The sequence below is a fragment of the Vidua macroura genome, chromosome 7, assembly GCF_024509145.1.
Source record: "Vidua macroura isolate BioBank_ID:100142 chromosome 7, ASM2450914v1, whole genome shotgun sequence".
Taxonomy (NCBI): Eukaryota; Metazoa; Chordata; class Aves; order Passeriformes; family Viduidae; genus Vidua; species Vidua macroura.
The window spans coordinates 4,998,467-5,020,472 of record NC_071577.1 but is presented as its reverse complement, the minus strand read 5'-3'; the positions used below and the strand labels follow the sequence as shown (position 1 = coordinate 5,020,472).

At 48.0% G+C, this 22,006-nt stretch overlaps 1 protein-coding gene across 1 annotated transcript; it reads left to right on the top strand.

Annotated features, from left to right (window-relative positions):
* The first annotated feature begins 948 nt into the window (after window positions 1-948).
* Window positions 949-20,786, top strand: ATIC (5-aminoimidazole-4-carboxamide ribonucleotide formyltransferase/IMP cyclohydrolase). Its single transcript, XM_053982361.1, has 16 exons — window positions 949-1,055; window positions 1,520-1,646; window positions 2,798-2,874; window positions 3,875-3,941; window positions 6,187-6,275; window positions 7,582-7,733; window positions 7,866-8,022; window positions 9,201-9,326; window positions 9,421-9,528; window positions 10,779-10,864; window positions 11,998-12,087; window positions 13,046-13,174; window positions 14,078-14,170; window positions 18,808-18,990; window positions 19,863-20,018; window positions 20,470-20,786. Exons 1-16 carry the CDS (start codon window positions 1,034-1,036, stop codon window positions 20,587-20,589), a joined length of 1,782 nt encoding a protein of 593 aa, XP_053838336.1. The 5' UTR covers window positions 949-1,033; the 3' UTR covers window positions 20,590-20,786.
* Window positions 20,787-22,006: the final 1,220 nt, after the last annotated feature.

The window sequence follows — 22,006 nt, the reverse complement described above, 5'->3', positions numbered from 1 at the left end:
GCGAGTGGAGAGCCTAATGCAGTGTGAGTGCTCTGGGAGCTGCAGGTGTACAGTGAACCCCTGTATGGCTGATGGAAATGTGACAGAAGTATGCAGGGATGCCTCAGGGGCCTGCCCGTGCTGACATAATTGCTGATTTAATATCACCAGGTGGGGCCAGGGCTTGTGCTGCAAATGAACTGCAGAGCTCTCTACTTGCAGAGCACTGCTGTCCCAGTGCTGCAGCTAAACCCTGCTGGGGTGTACAGGGGCACAGCAGAGATTTTAACCAGTTAAAGCCAACATGTTCAGTCAGTGTTACCTGTGAACCACAGGCTAGCAGGAAAACGAGCAAAGCTCTTTTGCAAGGAATATCAGGAAAATTGAAGGCCCACAGAGAGGAAAAAAAACTCCCCTTAGGGAGACAAATAAAAAATAAATAAAGAAAAGCATCATTTTGCTTATTGCAAATGATTTTTTACCTCAGACTTGGTAAATGAGTGTTTTGCCTCTGCCTGTGTGGAAGCTCTGCGAGAGGACTTTCCATAGGTGAAACTCCTGTCAGTACTCCTGGAAAAAATTAATGATCCTTCCTGCACCACCTTCCACCGTGAAGAGATATTGCCTCACCTGCACCTCATTTTTCACCTGTGTACTAAGCTGGGTTTCCCACCACCGAACATCGTGTATATGCACATACGTGTACCTCTGTGCGGGTGTGCTGCACTCACGTCAACGCACACAGATATACCAGTGTATATATGTGTGTGTGTCTGTGTGTCTCTCACACGTGCAGCGGGAACACCCGCTCGCCCATACGTGGCCCACACAAGACGCCGGGGCATCCTCACCCCCGCTGTCGCACCCGAGGACACGCGTGTGTCCCGAAACAAACGTGCCCGCCACCCGACCCCGGCACCGCCGCCTCCCTCCATTCCCCGCCCCGCCCGGGCCGCCCCCTCCGGCTCCCGCCCCCGTGCGCCCAAATCCCGCCGGGCCGCCGCCGCTCCTCCTTTCCCGGCCTCCGCGCCCTCCTGCACCCACCGACGGCGCCATGGCCGCGCGGCAGCAGCTCGGTAACGCGGGGCGGGCGATGGCCGCGGGGAGGGTGTCCCTCAGGGGTGGTGGCGGGTGCGCCCTGCCGCCGCCGCAGTGCCCCGCAATGGCCGCCGGTTCGCTTCGGCAGGGCGGCCCCGGAAGGCGCCTCAGCGCTGGTTCCCGCGCGGGGTGCCGAGGGCGGGCGGGCGCTGTTCGTGTCCCCCGGGCCGGCTGTCCCTCGTTCCCGGCGAGCGGGAAGGCGCTGAGGCGATCGGGCCCGCGCCCTGAGGCGCCCGCCCCGAGGCCGTGGCCTCGCCTGAGGGGCGGCTTCCCCTGAGGAGAACCGCGAGGCTCTGGTGCTTCTTCCCTTCCCCTCCCCAGGCACCTGGCACCGCATAAACTCCTAAACTACGCAGCTTATAAAAGTTTTACTCGCTTAATCCTGTCGTTTTCTCTGTTCCGCCGCTAAAACCCAAACACTCGTGCTCTTCCCGCCTGCCAGCTTTACTCAGCGTCTCTGACAAGACCAACCTGGTGGAATTTGCGAAGAGCCTGAATTCGCTTGGCCTGGGTTTAATTGCCTCCGGAGGAACAGCCAAGTCCCTGAGGGATGCTGGCTTGCCGGTCAGGTACACACACTCCCCTGTACATCACCACCAAAAATGCTCTTTTGGGCCCTGAGGTTACTTAAATTGTTTTCTCTGTGAACAAAAATGAGTCAAAACTGGTCTGAAAGAAGTCTTCCCTTCAAAAGCAACAACAAAAAAAGAAAACCCTGCACCAAAGCAAACTACAGAACCTTTTTGTCTACGGGTCTGTTGCTGAGGCTGAGGTGCATTACTGTGAGGAGAGGTGTTGGAGCTTTTTGTTGGGATTCCTTGTCTGCCTTGAGCCAGCTTTACCTTGATGTTACCTTGATGTTCATAATCTGCCCTGAGTGCTGCTCCTCACAGCCAGGGGAAAGCTGATCTTTGCCTGGTCCTGGGACAGCACTGATGTGTCAGGAACATGTTGAAGCTCGCTGGAGTTCACTGGTCACAAATAATTTTCCCAGCACAATCACTTAATGCAGAGCCTTTAAATATTGTGCATCCACTGTTGGAAGAAGGTCACGTACAGTCACTGGCTGTTTTAGCCTATGATTCCGAGGAAATTTGTTCTGGTTTCTTCCATGCTGTGATTTAAAAAGCCAACTCTGGCCAAATAAAAATGAGTTTCAGTGCAGTGATGAAAAAAATATCAATTATTTGGCAGGACAGGTGGCTGTAACTCTGTTTTTGCTCCCTGTGAACACAGTGGTTGGCCCCTGGAACACATCAGCACAAATCTACATCACTTCCAGAGCTCACTGTTACCCAGCCCTTGGCTGTGTCTCTCCAATTATTTCCTTGGCTGTGCTGTCAGTGAAGCCTGAAGCAAAGGATGCTCACATTTCCCCTTCCCTCATTATTGTTATTATGGTTCTAAACAGTCACAAGGAGTGGAGAAACTAAGCTGGGAGGAAGAGCACCTCCACATGGCCTTCCATTCTCTGTGTAAACCGTTCTGACTTGGGGTTTGCTTATCTTGGTTATTCCAGTGTATTCAAGACATAGCTGTACTGCTTAGTTGGGTGTGACCCATGAACTCTATTTCCATCAGTGGGAAAAGCAGTTATTGCCCCTTTGGCATAGGGGGGTTTTGTTGTGAAATCTGTGCATTTTCTTTGGTTTGGGTTATTCAGCCTCTAGATAAAGTCAGTATGGAACATCTGTTTATATGCTGTTTTCTTCTTGGGCAGAGATGTCTCGGACCTGACAGGCTTCCCTGAGATGCTGGGTGGGCGTGTGAAAACCCTTCATCCTGCAGTCCATGCTGGTATGTTTCTGTTAATACATCTTTCACTCTAAAAGAGGGCAGGGAGGGTGGGAAGGAGGAGTTGACAGATGCCTTTTTTAAGGGTTGTGTGGAAGAACTGAGTAATGAGAACAGATTTGCTCCAGGAACAGAAGGAGAGGTGAAAAGCCACCAGGTGGAGAAGTGCAGGGTGGCTGAATTACCTCCTTGTTTCTATGCTGGCATCTCTGCAGTTAGCAGAGCTCTCTCCCCGGGGCTATAAGTGACAGAGCTTCTCTGTAAATGCCTTTGCAGAGTCAGCTGCACGGAGTTTAACCTGTGGGTGGGTCTGGTGTGCAGCACAAGGAACACAACAGCATAGGCTTTAAGGGGTGATTTCTGCATGCTCTGATGTTCTCTGACTCCTCTTCAGCAGGGAGGATCTCTGATAACTGGTCTGCCTGCACCTTAATCCATCTGCTCTTTCATCTCCTGTTGCTGTGCTTCAGGTACCTCAAGTGGTACCTGTTGCCCATCGTACATGAGGGCTGGAGACAATCTCCCGTGACCCTGAACACAGGACTGTGCTGCTCCTCACACTGTGCCAGCCTGTCACCCTCATGTTTCTCTGAGTTCCCAGACCTCACCAGCCACCTGCACTGCTCATTCCCTCTTGCTTCCCTTGTCTCATAGGGCAGGTGCCCTTTTTCTCTCCCCTGAAGTCCTTGATGAGGGTTTCAGTGTTTTAAGGGTAGCAACTGAGTGCTTATAAAGTACATTGTTGAGGTTGCTGGTCAGAGTTTGTAATACTCCAGGATTTATCAATGGGGGAAGAACACCTGTTAGCATGGAATTTGAACAGCCAAAGACTGTGAAGTGGAATAAAGGAGCAGGGGCTGAGGTGCTGTCGGAACTAAAATGAAAAAGTTAAGATAGAAAGGCCCTGAGGACAAAAGCACAGTGTGAAGGGAGATGTTGAATTAAAAACCTGTTGGTGATGTAGTTCTTTTTTAATGAAGATGCACTGGATTTTTGTAACTAGGCATCCTGGCTCGCAATATTCCAGAGGATAATGCTGATATGAAGAAACAGGATTTCAGCCTTGTAAGGTAAATGTTGGGGGATGTGATGCAATCCATCAGTAATCAAAAACCAACAGCAGAGCTCAGTCAACACCAAGGAAGGGGAGCAGTAGGAATTGTAACCTCTGCACACCAGCAGATCTGCAGTCTCCTTTCTTTGCCCTGGCAGCACATATTGTGTATTTAAAAACACAATTTTCTACGGGCGCCTCTTCTCCACTTGTAATAAGAGAAAAGTCAAACAAGAAAATTAGGTTGTGGTTTCCACAGGGAAGTCACAGGTCTGAATTTCTGCTGCTTCCCTGGGAAATTTGACACGTTACACACAGTCAGTGTAGGGCCACGTTACACGTGTTGCAGAGTTGAGTTCAGTACTTTTGAGCTGGCTCATCTTCCCTCAGGTTGGTTCCATGTGTCTGATCAGATGGCAATTCCCAATTTTGAAATGCTTGCTTAGTAAATATACCCTTTGATATTTGCATAATGTTTACTGAGTTTCCACACATAAATAAAGAATAGACATGGAAAATGGGTCAGGAACACTGTGTTTGTTCAGACAGAAAACACACAGATAAGAGACAGAAAACTTAAACTTTGAGAGCCATCTTGGGAACAAGTGAGCTGCATCCAGAAGAAACTTTGTGCACTAATGTACCAAAGTTTAGGAGTTTTTTTCAGTTTTTGTTAGAATGTGTTTGCTTAGTTCAGTCACACAGGGCAGTTGGGGGCTGTATGTAACTAACTGGTGTTAACATCCAGCAACTGCTTGTGAATAACCAGTTGTACATCAGGGAGTAGCTCCTGGTTCAGAAACAAATGGCTGAGCTGGACATAGCAAATTGTAGGTGTAGCCAGGGTGGGAGGTACGGTATGACTGTGGGCCAGAATGCATCTGGAGTTTCAAAATTACTTTTAGAAACTGAAGGATGGATTTCTGGGCTGAATTTGAAAACCTGAAATTTAAAACCACAGGAATCCTCTTAGATGGCTCAGCAGTGGTGGCTCTTCAGAGCATGCTGCATATTAAAGTAGGCTCTGCTGAATTGCAGGGGGAATAATGTGCCCTTACATCAGTGACTTATGGTGCACTTGCATCCAGACTGGTTCTCTTGCAAAAAGCAGAAGTAGCTGATCCTCAGCAGGACTGCCTTTGCATAGTTGCATAAAATTTGCATATCTAAGTCAGTGAAGGAAAGCCTGATATTGTCTTGGTTTGCACAGGTAAAAGTGTTAGTTAGCAGTGTTAAAGTCCACAGGTTCCTGATGGTTTGCAACAGGTCAGGAGCATGAATGGACTGGGGGAAGGGGACATTAGAAACAGAAGAGACAATAAAAGCCATTGTAAGAAATGTAGAGACGGGGGTTTCTGAAAGCCATACTTAGCATCCCTTCTGCTGGAGTTCACATGGAGTGGGAACAAAGGAATATTGTAAGCTGGACACAAGGGTACTCATCACAGCAGTTCTGTGCCACACTGAGCATGCCTTGGAGTTCAATACCTTCATGTACTCAGATCAAGAGAGTAAATTAATTCTCTTGGATTAAAAACCCTGTTTGTGAAGGTCACAACAAATCCTTTTCACTGCAGTTCCTGTGGCTCTGGTGGGATGGGACAGGCAAGTTATTACGTCATATTTGCTGGAATACAGACCTGCTTCTAGATCTGATGGAAAAACTAATTCCAGTAAGGTCTGGTCTTAGCATAAGAGGGAAAAGTCGATTTTCTCCCCCACTTTCATGTGCTACAGAAGCTTTCTGGCATTTGGGCTGCACACTTAGGTTTCATATATTGTTGGTATTTTAAAAGTCCAGAAGGTGATGTGTAGGTCATTTTCTGCTCTTGGAAAAGTTGTGGAAAATTAGATTGATTGTACTTCATTTGTAATGGACCTTTCTTGGGTGCTTACGCTCTTTTGAGAATTGGTGGATGCCTATTTTCAGTACTGCTGAGAGCCCATTTTGAAGTCCTTTGAAATGGCTGAGGTTGTGCACCAGAATCACTAAACATTTATATTCAGGCACATGTATTTAAAGAAGCTCTTCCTTCAGTCTGGTTGCTGTAAGCTGTGGCTCTGACATTGTTTGTTGAATGTTATAATGCATATAACCATCACTTGCCCTTGGGCTGAGCACCACTCTTGGCCACAGGATTTTATGCTGGTCCCTGATCTGAGAGACAAGGTCATAAAATCACTGGTGATTGTGCTTGCCAAGCCCAGTTTGGCACTGGTATTTCTTGATGAATAACCCAGTTTTCCCTCTCAATTCCCAGAGTTGTAGTGTGCAACCTGTACCCGTTTGTGAAGACCGTGTCTTCTCCCGGTGTGACTGTACAGGATGCAGTGGAAAAGATTGATATTGGTAAGTTGAAGGAGAGAGGAAATCTGCTTTCCAGACAGACTATGCTTCTGAACTCTGAGTGGTCTCAGCTCTTCTCTTTTTGTTTGGTGTTCTTTGCACACCTGTAAAGGAAGTCTGCTCAGGAGCTGCAAGGAGCAGGCTGAAGGCATATTTGGGTAAGCCTCGTTGCTTTTAAGCAATTAAAGTGTCAATAACAAGGCATGCTGCATGGGGGGCAAGTCATGCATTGCCCTAAGGAAGGAGCCTGAGGGCTCTGCTAGGACAGGCCAGGTGGACCATGCTTCCTGCTGAAACATGGAGAGCAGACTAAACCTCTATAGCAGCCTGACAGTGTAATAGAAATTTAAAAAAAACCATGAGCTTTGGAGGGCAGAGCTGAGCCACTGGAAGTGCTCTGAGAATGAGTGAGAACTTCACTGCAGGAAGCCATTAGAAGGAAAGGGGTTGGTCTGAATATGTGGGAGAGTACTCAGGACCTGTGCTGGGAAGCATGGACACCTGCATTAGCATGTTCTCTCTTGCTGCTAGTTATTAACCCCAAAGGCTTGCTGTGCCTTCACTGCAGCATCTCTGCTTGGCAGCCTGTGAACAGCACGGGCACAGTTCTGTGCCATGTGGTTGGATTGGGATTGGATTTTCTTGCAGTAGTTTAGTCCAAATGATGCCCAGCAGAGCTCTCTATTAAATGTTTTATGGAGTAATACTTGCTCTGCATGAAGCAATGCCAGCCTCTACTTTTCCTTTGCAGCAGCCTAGTATCTTGTATGATTTAAAGAGTTGCAATAGCAGTGCAGTCAGACTGAAGGGAGAAGTGTGGCACTTTATCTCACACAGAGGACCTGGGCAAGATTCATTATTATTTGCAGAGACATTTGGGAACCTTTGTGTGGCAGTGTGAAAGCAAATCTTTCTGCAGACCCAGTGTGCAGAGGATGGTGGTTAAGCCACGTGTGGGGACAGCCATCTTCTTTGGGATGTGGCTGTGCTGTTGGAAGACATTCTTGCCCCGGTGTCTTAGGTTGGAAATTTCAAATCAAGACACCCCACATCCTGTTCCCTTGTCCCTGCAGCTCTGCCTGGGTCTGCCAAGCCCAGTCAGTGTGCACCTTCACCAGCAGGTTGAGTCAAACCCGCCAGCCTTGAGCATTTTGAAGAGCACTCACCCCTCTCTGTGCTGGAGGGAGGGGACACATTCATGTGCACAAAGGAGCGATGGTGCTCGTCCCTTCCTGGCCTCAGCCACCGTGCCTCCTGGTTGTGCTGTGTCCAGGAGGGAAGTGCTCCACGCCTGTGCCCTCTCTTGCAGGGGGAGTGGCCTTGCTGCGGGCAGCTGCCAAGAACCACGCCCGTGTGACAGTCCTGTGTGACCCTGCAGACTACGCTGCGGTAGCTAAAGAGATGGCAGCCTCAAGGGACAAAGACACTGCCATGGAAACCCGGCGGCTGCTGGCACTCAAGGTTGGTCACGTTTTCCTGCCGTGAAGGGCTGGGCCAGGCTCGTGTTGAAAGAGGTTCTTTACCTCTTTAAACACCAAATCCTCTGTAAGTTGATGTTTCTGAGTTGCCAAGTGTCCCCCATTGTGTCCCCAGGCCTTCACCCACACTGCCCAGTACGATGCAGCCATCTCTGACTACTTTAGGAAGGAGTACAGCAAGGGAGTGTCGCAGCTGCCCCTGAGGTACGGCATGAATCCTCACCAGAGTCCTGCGCAGCTCTACACCACGAGCCCCAGACTGCCCCTGACAGGTGAGGCCTCGCCTCTGCTGGCCTACAGGGAGCTCTGGGATAGCTGGGAATGGAGGTGCTGGACAAGTCTTTGAAACTGAAAGACCATCTTGTACCTTAGTGCAGGGGATGGCCAGCAGTGTCCTCACAGCTGCTTTATTACTGAGTGGCACTAACTTCACAGTTAAAAGTTGAGCTGTAGGAGACAGGAATGCTGCTCTGTTGAGCTCCACAAGACCAGTTGCAGTTCCATGTTTTCTGTTGCTGTAGGATTGTGTGTCCAAGATGCTTTGAACAGATGTATGTAGTGTACTTTCTGCATGACATTAGATCCAGATTTTGCAAAGGAAAACCTCATCATCCTTTTAAGATGCTTTTCTACTTGCAATTTTCTTTGTTTAGTATCTTCCCCATTTTTTTTGTGTCACTATTTACTCTGCCTAGAAACCAAGCTGTTTTTCTCTAGGTTAGAATTGATTTTGTTCTTTTTTTTTGGTTTTTCTTTCTTTGATGGATTTGAGCAGGGGTTTATTACCTTGGGTTTGTAGAATGCTGCTTCTGCTGATGGTGGCAGCAGGAAGGGATACTAGTTCCACTTGGAAATTTGGGACAGGTCTGGTGTATCTCTGCCACTTGCCACAGCGTTGTTTTAGTGAGGGAAAACCCCTGTTTTGGAAGGAAAGTCTGGCTACTCTTGTTCTTGAGACTGCTTTCAATGTGTGTGGGCATTGTCCTGCTGAATAAGCAGTGAAGCTTTGTGTTGCAGCATTTTCCCCATTTCAACTCTGGGACCTCTTAGGAAGCTTTTCGATTCCTGCACTGGAGGTTGATTTGCTTGCAAGTCTGCCTCCCAGTATGGCAGCAGAACAGTGCTATGCTCACTCTTCCTGGATGTGGATTATTGTTGAAATTATCTTTTCTCCTCCAGTCTCCTCAAATGTTCCCAGTGCTGCTATGTCAGTACAAGCAGTTCTTCTTTCAGGGCCAGAACAGAATACTTCGAGAGTAGACTTTTAAATGGCCCCTACTCTTGGTGTGGATTTCTGGGCACTCCACCAGTTGCTGAGGAGCCAGGGTCATTGAACAAGAACAGTTTGTAGTGATTTCAATGCTCTCTGGGGAAATCCTTTGTGCTGGCTCTCCAGGCTTTGGGGAGAGGGGTTTGCGTGCTTTAACGTGTCCGTGTGCTGTGTTTGCAGTGATGAATGGCTCTCCCGGGTTCATCAACCTCTGCGATGCCCTCAATGCCTGGCAGCTGGTGAAGGAGCTCAAGCAGGCGCTGGGCATTCCGGCCGCAGCCTCCTTCAAGCACGTCAGTCCCGCAGGTAGGCTGGGCCCTGCTCCCCGCCCCCGGCCGTGGGGGCAGGTCCTGGGGCAGGCAGCCGCAGCTGGAGTGCCCTGGCTCGTGTTTCCCACTAGGTGCTGCTGTTGGAGTTCCGCTCAGCGAGGAGGAGGCCCAAGTGTGCATGGTGCACGACTTCCACAAGACCCTGACGCCCTTGGCCTCTGCCTATGCCCGGAGCAGAGGTGAGGGCTCCAAATAACCACAGCAAACCAGCCTGTCCAAAGAGCTGAGCTCGGGGCTCAGCACCTGAGCAGCATCCTCAGCTCTTGCCCTGCTCCTCCCTTTGCATCACACTCCTCCTCCAGAGGGGTTTTCTCTGTAAGGATCTTCCTGATTGCCTATTGGAAGTTGCTTTCCAAGAGAGCAACCCTTGTATATGGTTTCAAAGAGCTGAAGCTAGTTTGGATTCTGTTCCTTGGTGAATACAGAAGCCCTGTAAGATGATATATTTTTATATCATAAAAACATACACACACACACACACACACACACACACATACATATATATATATATGTGGGGCTTTGACTAAAGGATCTGGATAAACAGCAGTGCTGGTAGCACACTCAGCATTGGGCTGCTCAGGAATATTTAACCATGAGTAGGGATGTTTCTGTCTGATATTTGATGGGTGATTCTTTTATGCTCTTGTACTGCAGAGCTCACAAAAAAAAAGCTAACAAAAATAAAACCAGCTTCCTCTGCTTAGCTGAGATACTTTGCTATGTGTCTCATTTTCCATGGCATTCCTAGAAAATCTGCACAGATTACAAAAAACAAGGCAGACTTGATAAGGAGCATGCTGGCTTGAGTTCATTTTTCACAGACCACCTTTGAATGTTGCTCTCACAAAACCATTGCATGATTGCTAGAAAAACAAACCCTTAGAATGGCAGGGACAGAAGAATTGACCTTCCTGAGTAGTGGAGCATTTGTGATGGGAATTGATTTCCCCTTAGCTATGCCATTAAATAGAAAATACTTATTTTAAAACAAAAGAAGAAAAAAATTGCCACATTTCTGGATCTGCTTTCTTGCAGGAAAAGCCAGGTGGGAGCATAGCCATCTAAAAGCTTTCCTCTTTTTCCAACTGTCTCCCATCTAAAATCTTTCTATGTCATCCTTGCTTCTCCTTGTCCTCCTGCCACCAAGGGTACAGCTGGGCTGCTTGCAGTGCTGGAGGTAGTCATTACAGAGTTAGAGCTTTGACAGAGGCAGTGAAGAAGGAAGAATATCTGAACTGTGGGAATATATAAAGGTCCATGTGTTTGAGGTAGGATTTTTCATCCTCATTGCTTTTATGGCCTCTTTTTTGGTTATTTTTGCTGTGGGATTAAATTCTTAGCTCTCACAGCAATTGATAGACTGTAGTAGTGAAGAGTTTCTTTGTCTGATGCTGAAGTGTGACAAATGAGTAAAATCAGGATTTTTCAGGTGCTGATCGGATGTCCTCTTTTGGTGACTTCATTGCCCTGTCTGATGTCTGTGATGTGGCTACTGCCAAGATTATCTCCAGAGAGGTCAGTGACAGCAGCAAATCAGTCCAGGGTATCAAGGAGAATCATTTCACATGCAGCCATTGGTTTGTAACAGCCTTTTTGTTGGAAATAGACCATTTTACCAGGAAGACTTTTACTGGGCCATTTGTTTAATCCTCTGATCTGGAGTGCAGAATTTACACCAGTCTTTTGATGCTTTTTTTTTTTTTTTCTCTGCCAATTATCATTTGGGTGTGTGCTGGAGCCTGTGAAATAGCAAAGCTGGCAATACTGCTTTCCAAAAGGTGATTGCAGATCTCTGGAAAGGAGCCCTGGTTAGGCTGTCACAAGTGTCTGGTTGAGCAGCTGTCAGGGGAGAAGTGAAGGACTTGGAATGCTGATGGCCAGCCCCTTGCCCAAGGCAGGAATTTGGAAATAGGTTGCTACCTGTCACTTACATGTAGGCTCAGCCACTTCCCAGGCTGTGCTTTTTCCTTAGAATCACAGAATCTTTTAGGTTTGGAGCAACGTGGTCTAGTGGGAGGTGTCCTTGTCCACAACTGGAGGGTGGAGTGAGGTGGCCTTTCCCAAAACAAACCATTCTGTGATTTTATGATGCCAAGCAAATGAAAGAGCATATTTAGCTGGTTTGTGAGGGTAACTTTTGGTACAGTGCTGCTGAAAATGAAAAAAACCTCACCCACACTGTAAGGCACAAATGTGGAAGTTGTGTATTGCTTCACAGTGCTGATGAATGTAAACTCTGTTTCCGTGCTCTTAACAGCTTTTTTCCCAGGGTTTTTGCCTCCTCAGGAGTGTCACTGTTTGAAATGAGGATTTATTGGATTTTATGCCACATTTACTGTTAGGGTTGAGAAGTGGGGATGTCATGGTCAAGCTGTTTCCCCCTGGAGGAGGATATTAGTTACTAGCTCCATTCTGATTAGAGGGATGTGAGGTGCTTTTTACTAACTTCTGCCAAGAGCTCACAATGCTCTGCTGGTTTTTGTTTCCAGGACTGAAACCTATACTGTAACCGTGCTTTTGCTGTTGTAGGATACAGACAGACCCCAAGAGAGGTGTGTCTTCAGTGCAGGAAATGGCTGGTGCAGCTTTCAGGCTTAGCCCCCGATTAATTTTTCTCCTGTGGAAGCTGAAATCTCTGTGTGTTGCAGGTATCTGATGGTGTGGTGGCTCCTGGCTATGAGGAAGAAGCTCTCAAAATCCTTTCCAAAAAGAAGAATGGTGCTTACTGTATCCTCCAGGTTTGTACCCCTGCTCCAGTCAGGGATGAAGCTGGAAGCACAGACACTTTGGACCTGAGATATGCACCTTCACATGCTGCAGCCAGCATGCTTGTCAAGCAATATTAAAATTGTGTTGTCAAGTCAGTGTCAGGTTGCCTTCCTAGTTCCTGCAGTGGTTATTGGAACTCCAGAATCACCCAGTTTTGGTGAACATGACTCATGGATCACAGATTGCTGTCAGGTCCTATTTCTGCTGCCTCTGAGAGACAAATGAGCAAAGAACTTCACTGTAGCATCACAAAAAGAAAATCCAAGGCTTAGCTGAAGTTGCAATTGTAGTGTAGCTGCCAGGGGAGCTGGAGAAGATGGCTCAGGAGCTTTAGGCAAGAAAGAATGAAATTGCAGACAGTCTTGGCAGCTGATTACCTCCTGGAATTCAATTAACTTTGCAAGGATGAGGTCATCCATTGGTGAAGCCTGTATCTTCAGGGCTGAATGCAGAGCAATGCTAAGGAAAGTTGGTCCAAAACATTTCAGTGGATTAGGAAAACCACATAAAGCGTGTGCACACTCCTATTTTGAGCCGGTCACCTTAGTCTGGGTTGTTTCCTGTCTGAAACCTCAGCTAGGGCTCCCAAAATTCTGAATAAGGCCATGCATGGGTGGACCTGACTGCAGTGTCACAGTTCCAGTTAACCTGATCCCTGGGCTGGTGTAAATTACTTGTGCTTCCAGCTGGGATGGAGATGTGCCCCAAGAGTGCAGCTCTGGAAAGAATCACATTCACTGTTCCTTGGATGTCACAGAGGGCTGGGAGTTGTAGCTTGAGGCATATAGGAAGCAGCTCCAAATACTCCTTCCTGCCTTCCTCTGGAAGGCTCTGTGTGTGTGTGCATGTTTTTCCCCTTTGTGTGGAAACTGGGAGACTGTAGGTTTTGATCTAAAAGTGCTTTATTGGGCTGTCTTTGGCTTTCAGATGGATCCCCACTATGAGCCCGATGACCTGGAGGTCCGAACCCTCTACGGCCTGAACCTGATGCAGAAGAGGAACAACGCGGTCATCGACCGGTCGCTGTTCAAGAACATTGTCACCAAGAACAAAAATGTGAGTGTGGGAGATAAATGAGCTTAAAGACACAGGGAATGAAGGAGCTGCTGTGCCTTCAAGGAATTTACCACTGGGCAATTTCAAGAGCTCCTAAAATATTTTAATGAGGTTTAACTGGCTTTTAGTGAACAATGCAGTGGGCTTTCTGGACCTAATATACTTGGGTAAATCAAGATAGCTTTCCTTTCTTTTGAGTCCTTGGATAAATAAGAGGAGGTGGACCTTTCCCATTATCTCAGACTACCACAATATTTATAAATACTCTTGGTAAACAAGAAGTTACCGTGTGCAATTTTTTATGGTGAAACAGCCATGTGCTAAGGATCCATCACATCTCCTGACTCATTGTTTACCTCACCCTTTTGTGTGCATGGTGTTGTATAAACTCTGGCCTGGCTGCCATTGCTCAGCAATTAGAGACCACATCACCAGAAAGTTTTCAGTGATTTCTTTGTCTCTGATCTCATTCTCATTAAAAAACCAGACATTAATGAGCACACGATTAGTCATGGGCTCAGAAGCAAATTCAGATATTGGGGTAATAAAAATAATTTTCCTAAATTAGGAATGGAACTTAAAAATAATACAGATTTTGGGAGCCATTCTGATTGTTGTGGTCCTGTTTTTTTCCTGTGAGCATATCTGATGACAGTAAATGCAGAGTTTTTAGGCTGAAGGCCAGTATGGAACACACTGAGATTGAGTCTTACCCCTGAGAGTTGGGAGATCAGCTGCCAAACCAATCATTCATGGGTTTTAATCTAAACAAAATTTGCTGGTAATTGACCAAATGAGGGTATTTTTAGCTACCTTGTTTTCCCTGTGTGCGCTTCAGTAACTGTGATGGCTGGGGTGCAGCGTGGGTGTCAGGCTGGTGTTGACAGTGGTGCTCTGTTCCAGCTGCCCGAGGCCGCTGTCCGGGACCTGATCGTGGCCAGCATCGCTGTCAAGTACACCCAGTCCAACTCGGTCTGCTACGCCAAGGATGGGCAGGTAGGGAGCTGCAGCAGGGCTTCCCCACCCCACTGCTCACAGGCAGGCCTGGAAAACCCTCCAGCACACGGGGAGCTGCTGAACAGGGCCAGAGGGGCTGCCCTGCACTGGTGCTGTGCTTCTCAAGAGGCTGCTTCAAAACCTTGCTGCCGTTTTTTCTTGATAATGGCAGGGCTGGCTCTTTTCGTTGGTGGGGTTGGAAAAGCTCTTACATGCTTCTGCACTGTGGCCTTGAGTCATTTCTTTCTAACTACTCCGTTCTTTCACATCATTTTTGTCAGGGAGTGTTGTAGTCAGTGTAGAGCCTTAGGAAATTACAGTAGGTTTCTCAGCTGGATTCTGACTGTCCAAATGCTTCTTTGTTTTCACTTTTTCCTTAGAAAGATGGGATATGCTCTTTTTTTTTCCACCCCTCCGTGGCAATAAAAATCTTCTGTTCTCCCTGATTATATTTTTTTCAAAAGCTGATGATGGATGTTGGAATTTATAGAGGCATTATCAAATGTGTAATTGAGATTATGAATCTTATGGTCACACAGTGGTTTTGGGCTAGAAAGGACCTTAAAGCCCATCTCATTCCAGCACCTGCCATGGGCATGGACACCTTCTGCTATCCCAAGCCCTGTCCAGCCTGGCCTGGAACAATTCCAGGGATCCAGGGGCAGCCACAGCTTCTCTGGTCAACCTGTGCCAGGGCCTCAGCACCCTCACAGGAAAGAATTTCTTCCTAATATCTAACCTAAACTTCCACTCTTTCAGTTTGAATCTTGAATTTTTAAAAAGTCCATTCTTTCCAAGTTGGCACCAGGTATTCAGCCTAAATAATTTATCTAAAAGTTGGTGTAAAGTTATTGAAAGTTGTATTGTTGCCCAGCAGATCATTCTTGTAATGGTGCTGTTCAGCTGGCTCTTTGCTCTCCATGGAAGTTTTTCAGTAGGCCTGGATTAATATAGAAGACAAATACAGAGAATGTTTTTGAGCTTTGGTACATCATAAATCAGCAAAATGGATCAAAGCATGAACCCTACAGGTAGGGACTGAGACTGAGCTGCAGTGCTCTCCCTGCATTGGCTCTGATGTGTTTGTCAGGTTGTTGGTACAGCCTGAAAAGGCTGCAGTGTTGTCTCACAGGACTTCCTGGGGTCGTGTGCTGTGTGGTTCCTCAGATGATGTCTCTGGAGAGCCAGCATTTGTCTTTTATTCTGCTTTATGTTGGGTTTGGTTTTTTTTTTTCTCCTTTTAAATGATTCTCTGCACTCAGCAGTGTTAGATCTCATAGCCCCAGAACAAAGGTGTCCCTGTCTTTGCTCCTTTCCCCTCAACACAGCAGCAATTTCCAATTTCCCCAGTGCTTTTGCAAGTCTGGGCTGAGCGTGGTGCTGCAGATGTTTCCAGAGTGTGTGTGGTAATGGATGTACCATATGGAAGGGAGAGGGCAGGAGGGAGCAGGGAGAAGCAGCCTGGGCAGGCAGGGATTCAGCTGGCTGGGCTGCAGAGGTGGCTTGCAGATTTTCATGTGGAAAGCACCTTCCACATTGCTACTCTTCATCTGCTCTTCCAGGGTCTGCCCTGGTTTGGGTTACATGAGCCGAGCCTGGGAAGTCCAGCTTGCTTTCCAGGGGTTAGTTCAGCCTCACAGCATCCCTGAGAAGTGGGGATGCCTAGGAAAGCTCTGGTGTATGAGACATCCAGAATGGGTTCAGGAGTGGATCAGCCCCTCCAGCAAGGTAGCTGTGTTAGTGCATTCCAGGAAAGTGTGGAGTGGGAAGCATTTCTAGACCTGAGTGTCACTTCATTTGCAGGAAACCAGCTGCCACTAATTGCAATAAACACTTCTGCTTGTTCTGACTGACTTTTAGCTTGTACCACGTTGATTTACACTTGCTTTAATGACACCATCGTGTTTTAAATTAGCAATTTAAATTTCTTCTTTCTTTATTCTCTGTATGGTAGCATAAAACAAACCTGTTAATTTGCCTTATGCTGTCCCAGTGACTTCCCTGTTTTGTTTGTCTTCCCAATGGTCAAGTCCTTTATTAGATTTTTATATTTCCAAGTGTCTTTAGGGTTTTTGTTTTCATTCATTATCCAGGGTAAATCTGAGTAAACCCAGACCAGTCTGGATCATTTTGCAAGAATCCTTTGGGCATTATCCATCTCATCCACTCTGTGCTGTTGCACAGCATTCCAGCTATGGAGTGTGTTTGACTCTCCTGTGAACCAAAGTGTTTTCAGTCAAGTAATTCTTAATTTTCACCCAATCTTTTTTCTATTAAGTGATAGTTTTGGGGTTTTTTTCTACTCACCCTGTGCTGCTGTCTCCTTTCGCTGCTCACACTTAATAGGCTCTGCTTAAGCACTTTTGGATTCCCAGGAGATTAGGCTCTGAAAGAAACATAATTAATTTTTGTGTAGGAAAGGGGGGGAATGGCTCCTTTGTGGAGGATATTGAAGGTTTGGCTGTGGTTTTTTGTGGGGGAAGGGCACCATGTGGGGCAGGGATGATGAGGTGTAGGAAGAAGGATTTTATAAAGTGAAAAAGGCAGGGAATAGGTACAGGCCAGCGTGAGGGGAGATGCAGGTACAATTCTAGAGGTTGCTTTATTAAGCAGAAGCTCAGCCTACTGATTTTTCTTCTTTAAACCAGAAATTCCAGCCTGGTTTGAGGAAACCTTCCCCAGCAGTGTTCCATCAAAACCTGTGCTTTTAAAAAAGGCAAAGCAATGGCTTGAACCAGTGTTACAGATAAACCTCTGCAGATGTGGGGATGCTTGTGAAGAATTTACAGGCTGCATCACTTTGATCAACTGAAATACAAAGTCCCTGCCATTTTGGAGTCGTTGAATACAAGCCAAAATTTAGTTAGTCATATCTTGACAAAATTTAGGTCACAAAAAAAGTGAAATACTTTGAGTGGTTCACAGAGGGAAGGAGAAGGCTCTTCAGAAAGGTTCTTGGATGCTGACAGGTAGCAGAGCACCCTGTTCTGTCACAGGAGTGCCATGCCACAGCTCACAAGGACATGATGAAGACTGAGACACCATTCTGGCTGGGAAAGGACACAGGACATCCCAAATATCAGAAACCTGGGAATGTTTAATGGAATTTTGGCCCCTGCTAGCAGCAGTCAGTCTGGGGTACTCTCCAACATCTGCATCCCCAGCTAAAAATTTCTGCCTTAGCCTAGCCTTGCTAGTCCCACTCTGCAGGGCTGGGTGGCAGTTCCTGGTGTGCTGTGGGACACAGCCAGCCCTCTCCTTGGTGCAGGGAGGGAGGATAAACCTCTGTGGAAGTGATAACACCAGTGTGACGCTGCTATCCGAGCCCCTTTGGGTCCAGGGTCCCTTGGAAGTGTAAGTGGGTGGGTTGAGAGCAGAGGTTGGACATCAGCAGTGTTTGTCAGGGGCAAGGTGCCACTAAACTGTAAGAAACTTTGTGTCTGTTCAGTGTTTGTGGTACCACCAATATCCCTGTGGCTTTATGGTTTATTGCACACTGTGACTGCAGTTATGGCTGAGCAGATTATATCTGATAGCAGCCCAAGCTTCCCAAGCCTTTCATTTACTCCTTAGGGGAACAGGATCCAGCAGAGTGTTTTATGGTTCTGGTAAGAGGTGAAGTCACTGTGTCTCGATGAATGGGAAGACAAATGAGTCATTCCTTTGAGGGCAGCCTGCTACTTATGGCTTTACCAGCTGTCCCAGTCTGAGCTGGAAATGCATGGCCAGCACCTCAAGCCTCAGCACTGTGTCCTGAAGAAAGTCTGGGGAACAGCTCAGCTGTGGCTGAGCAGGAAATGATGGGAGAGACTTGTTTTCTGTCAGATCTCCAGACTGGAATGGCAGGAGCTGTTCATAGCCACAGGATGGACAAAAGTTACCAGCCTAAATCTGACATCCCTGGTGCCTGGGTCTGGCTGCAGAAGCTGAGCCAGTGCTGTATTTTCATAGCAGCTTCCTTGACATAAAACCATAGTGTGGATTTGGCTTATCTGTTAGAGATCAAGCACAAGTGCTATTTAAGGGGGTTAGCAGCAGCTATTTCAAAAAACCTGGATTCTGGCAGATGGCAGCATAGGAGCTGTGTGGTAGCTCCAGGGCCTTGACAATTCACGGATGTAGTGGTGCCACTGACCAGCATTCCTGAGTGAGCAGTGGGTTTACTTCCTTACCAGCTTTGCCAGACAAACTGCCCCTCATCCACCGCACCTCTCAGCTGACGTGGTTAAGCTGTGTGTGCCTGACTCAGCAGAGAGATGGTGTTTGGGTGACCTGGGCTCAGGTGTTAACACTGTGACTGAAGTGCCCCTTTCCAGAAGAGGCAGGAAGCCATACTTGTGTCACTCTCCTGAGGTTAAGGCTTTGACTCTGATGGCTGGGGCTGTGTTATTTAGAAGGGTGAAAGAACATCAGTGTTCTGAGCGTGACTGTCAGCTCCAAAGAGCTGTAGAAGTTAGCGGGGCAGACAGCTGGCCCTGTAACCAGTTTACAGGATCAGGAATGCAGGCATTCCCCCACTAATCACCTACACCTCACCTTGGGTGGGGAGCAGCTAAGCTGGGGGAGGTCTTTCCTGGCAGCGTGTCTGGGGTGCAGCCGTGGCTCTGATGCCTGTGCGCTGTCCCGCTGTGCTCCAGGTGATCGGGATCGGCGCGGGGCAGCAGTCCCGGATCCACTGCACGCGCCTGGCCGGGGACAAGGCCAACAACTGGTGGCTGCGGCACCACCCCCGCGTGCTGGCCATGAGGTTCAAGGCGGGCGTGAAACGGGCCGAGATCTCCAACGCCATCGATCAGTACGTCACCGACACCATCGGAGAGGTGAGGGCTGCCACGGCTTCCCTGCAGCACAGCTCCTGCCACTCCAGCTCTGTGCGGGTTATAGCTGGGGTGTGCTGTAATGGGTGACTCCAGAGCTGGGCCATCCTGGGCCCAGGATGGTGATCCATCCCCCCCAAGGTCATTTACTGGCCCCATGGCAAAGTGTCCTGATTTGCCCTTCCCATACTGTACCCACAGCCCCGGGAGCTGCAGCCTGCCCTGTGCCTCAGTGAGCAGCTTGGCTTCAGCTTCTGGTTCTTCCCAGCAGTGAGGATGGGTTAAAGCTCCAGCTGATGCTCCAGTTCTCCCTGCCCTGTCTGTGGCTCCTTCTCACACAGAGACGTTTGTTTGTGTGGCACTTTGGATTCTCAGAATCCCTCTGACATCCCCATTACAGGCCACAGTGAGACAACAAAATAGTATGTCCTTTTTAAGTATCAAAAGCCAAGAGCTGGATTAGGGGCCTTGTGAATCACCTTGTGAGCAGTTGCTTATTTAAAAGGGGTAAGAACTATATCAGTTGCTGTTTGAGAAGGTGAATCATAAACTGAGCTGCCATTGGTCATGGGTTAAGTTATCTACCAGATGCCTGCTGGCATTTATGGAGCAGCACACTGCAGGCAGAGCATCTTGGAATTGAGGAGGGAGAGAACGAAGCCGTCACGTCCTGTGGTGAGGAGAGGGAAGGAGTTAAAAGGCTGCAGAAAGGCCTGATGGTGGTGGTGTGTTTTAAATCCCCTGGCATGAGGTTCCCAGCAGCAGAGTCATGGAGCAGAAATCCTGGGATCAGTGGAAAGCCATCACTCATCCCCTTGGCAGGGAACTGGGGGAGCTGTGTGCTCTGGGGCTGAGCTGGCTTCTCATGCCTGCAGGATGAGGACCTGGTGAAGTGGCAGGCCATGTTTGAAGAGGTGCCCAAGCAGCTGACGGAAGCAGAGAAGAAGCAGTGGATTGCCAAGCTCTCTGATGTGTCCCTCAGCTCCGATGCCTTCTTCCCTTTTAGGGATAACGTCGACAGAGCCAAGAGGGTAAGGCCATGGCAGGGCCAGGAGGCTGGGGTGGCTCCAGGGCAATGGCTGTGCAGCCTGAGCATGTCCTTTTCATTATGTGTGTGTGCACTGCTGAGCAAAATCCCTGCACTAGGATAGCAGATCCTGGGAAGGATGTTCCTGGTGGTTACAGCTCTCACATGGACAGTAATTATCCAGTCATTGCTCATTTTGTTGATTTGGGATGAATAGAGGATTAAGTTTATTAAACCATTTAGGAATATCAAGCCAAGGCCTGTTGCTTCCAAAGGAACAATTTTAGGGTTATTTCTGAGCAGCAGAGAGAACTTCCTGCTCCCTTAAGGAGCATCTTTGGGACTGGAAGCCTTTGTTCAGAGGGATGTGGATGAAAAACTGGGACTGCCAGCTCCTACTGGGGGGGGATTTTGGGTTTCCATCCTCTGATCCTCTGACTCCTCCCTGTGTGCAGAGTGGAGTGCAGTTCATCGCTGCCCCGTCGGGCTCGGCTGCCGACGACATCGTGATCGAGGCCTGCAACGAGCTGGGGATCACCCTCATCCACACCAACCTCCGTCTGTTCCACCACTGAGCCCTCTCTGGGCACAGCCTCTCCAGCAGCCAAATGTCACTGGTGTGACTGGGAGGCCCCTGCAGCCTGTGCTTAGCAAGAGTTGGTCACTCTGAAGAGGCCTTTCCCCGTGTTCAGGGAGAAGGAAGAGAGGTACAAGTTGGCTTCCAGTGTAGAAAATCAGTGTCTTTTGCAAATAAACATACAGTTGTTAGCTACGTGCTGTCTGTGTGGTCCCTGTCACCCAAATTCTGTGTTCTCAGGAAAAAGGTTTATTTTTGAGGTAGGTTTTGTGGTCCAGACTATACTAATTCAATAGATGGCCTGTGGAATGATGTGAAAGCCTGGCTTCTGCTCAGCTTCTTGTGGAACTGATAAAGATCTGCATTGTCCTGAACTAAGTTGGCCTGGTAGGGTTTTTTTGGGTCAGCAGGTACTTCTAATGCATTATCCTCTTCCCTGGGAGGAGAAGGGAGCAGGTCCTTTGCACAAGGCACTCTGGGGTTTGGTGCTCTGAGTCCTGCCCTGCACTCTGCTTTGCCAGTGCTACGTTGCTTTCTCCAAGGTAGAAGACCCATTGGCAGGCCTGTCCCCATAATGGGAGCAGAGTTGACAGGCTGGAATGGGGGAAGTGTCTGGAGCCACTTCCCTTCTCTCCTACCTGCAGTTTGCACTAAGCAGACTGAACTTAAGTTTGGGAAAAAGCAAAGTGAAAATCTGGAGAAGTGCAAGATGAGCCCAGGCACATTTTTGCTGGCAATCACTGTGCCTGTTCTTAAGGGATTTTCTCTCTTTGGTTCTGTTTTATAAAATCTGCTCAGTTTTGCCCAGAAGCAGCCCAGAGTTTTTCAATAAACACTTCTGTGGGCTCAGCTCTCAGCTGGTGCAGAGCAGGGAGTGTGTACTTGTGCCCTTGGCTCAAGCAGGGCTGCCCAGGTGGGAGATGGACCTGGGAGAGGGGAAACCTGGGGGTGCTGCTGCCTTGCTCTGACTGTGGCCATGCCTTTTGTTTTACCTCATTGTCTGATGCAGACTGGTTCAAATGGAGCAAAGCAAAGAGACACTTCCTAGGTGAGTTATTTAAGGTACCATAATCCATGCACTGGTTTTCCTTTAACACTGTCATTCCATGTGCTCCTGCTCCAGCCTGAAAGGGAGCAGACTCCTCTCTTTTCTGATCTCTACAATGGATCATTATTTCCAAATGACTGGATGGGACAGGACAGGGTGGAAAGCATTCTACTTTTTTGGTATGGATTAAGACAGCAATCCAAAATAAAAATTGTCCATTTCTTCCTGGCTGGCTCCTTTGCTGTGCTAAATCCGACCCTGGCCTCTGACTGTTTTCTGTGCTGTTGCTTCCTGTGAATTGTCATTGCTTGGAGTTTTAAAGTAAAAGTTGGGGTTTGGGACTCTTCCACAGAGGAGAGTCCACAAT

Coding starts and splice junctions, on each gene's coding strand:
- ATIC (XM_053982361.1), top strand. CDS start 1,034: ATGGCCGCGCGGCAGCAGCTCG. Junction 1,647..2,797: donor GATGCTGGCTTGCCGGTCAG/GTACACACACTC, acceptor CTTCTTGGGCAG/AGATGTCTCGGACCTGACAG. Junction 13,175..14,077: donor TTGTCACCAAGAACAAAAAT/GTGAGTGTGGGA, acceptor GCTCTGTTCCAG/CTGCCCGAGGCCGCTGTCCG.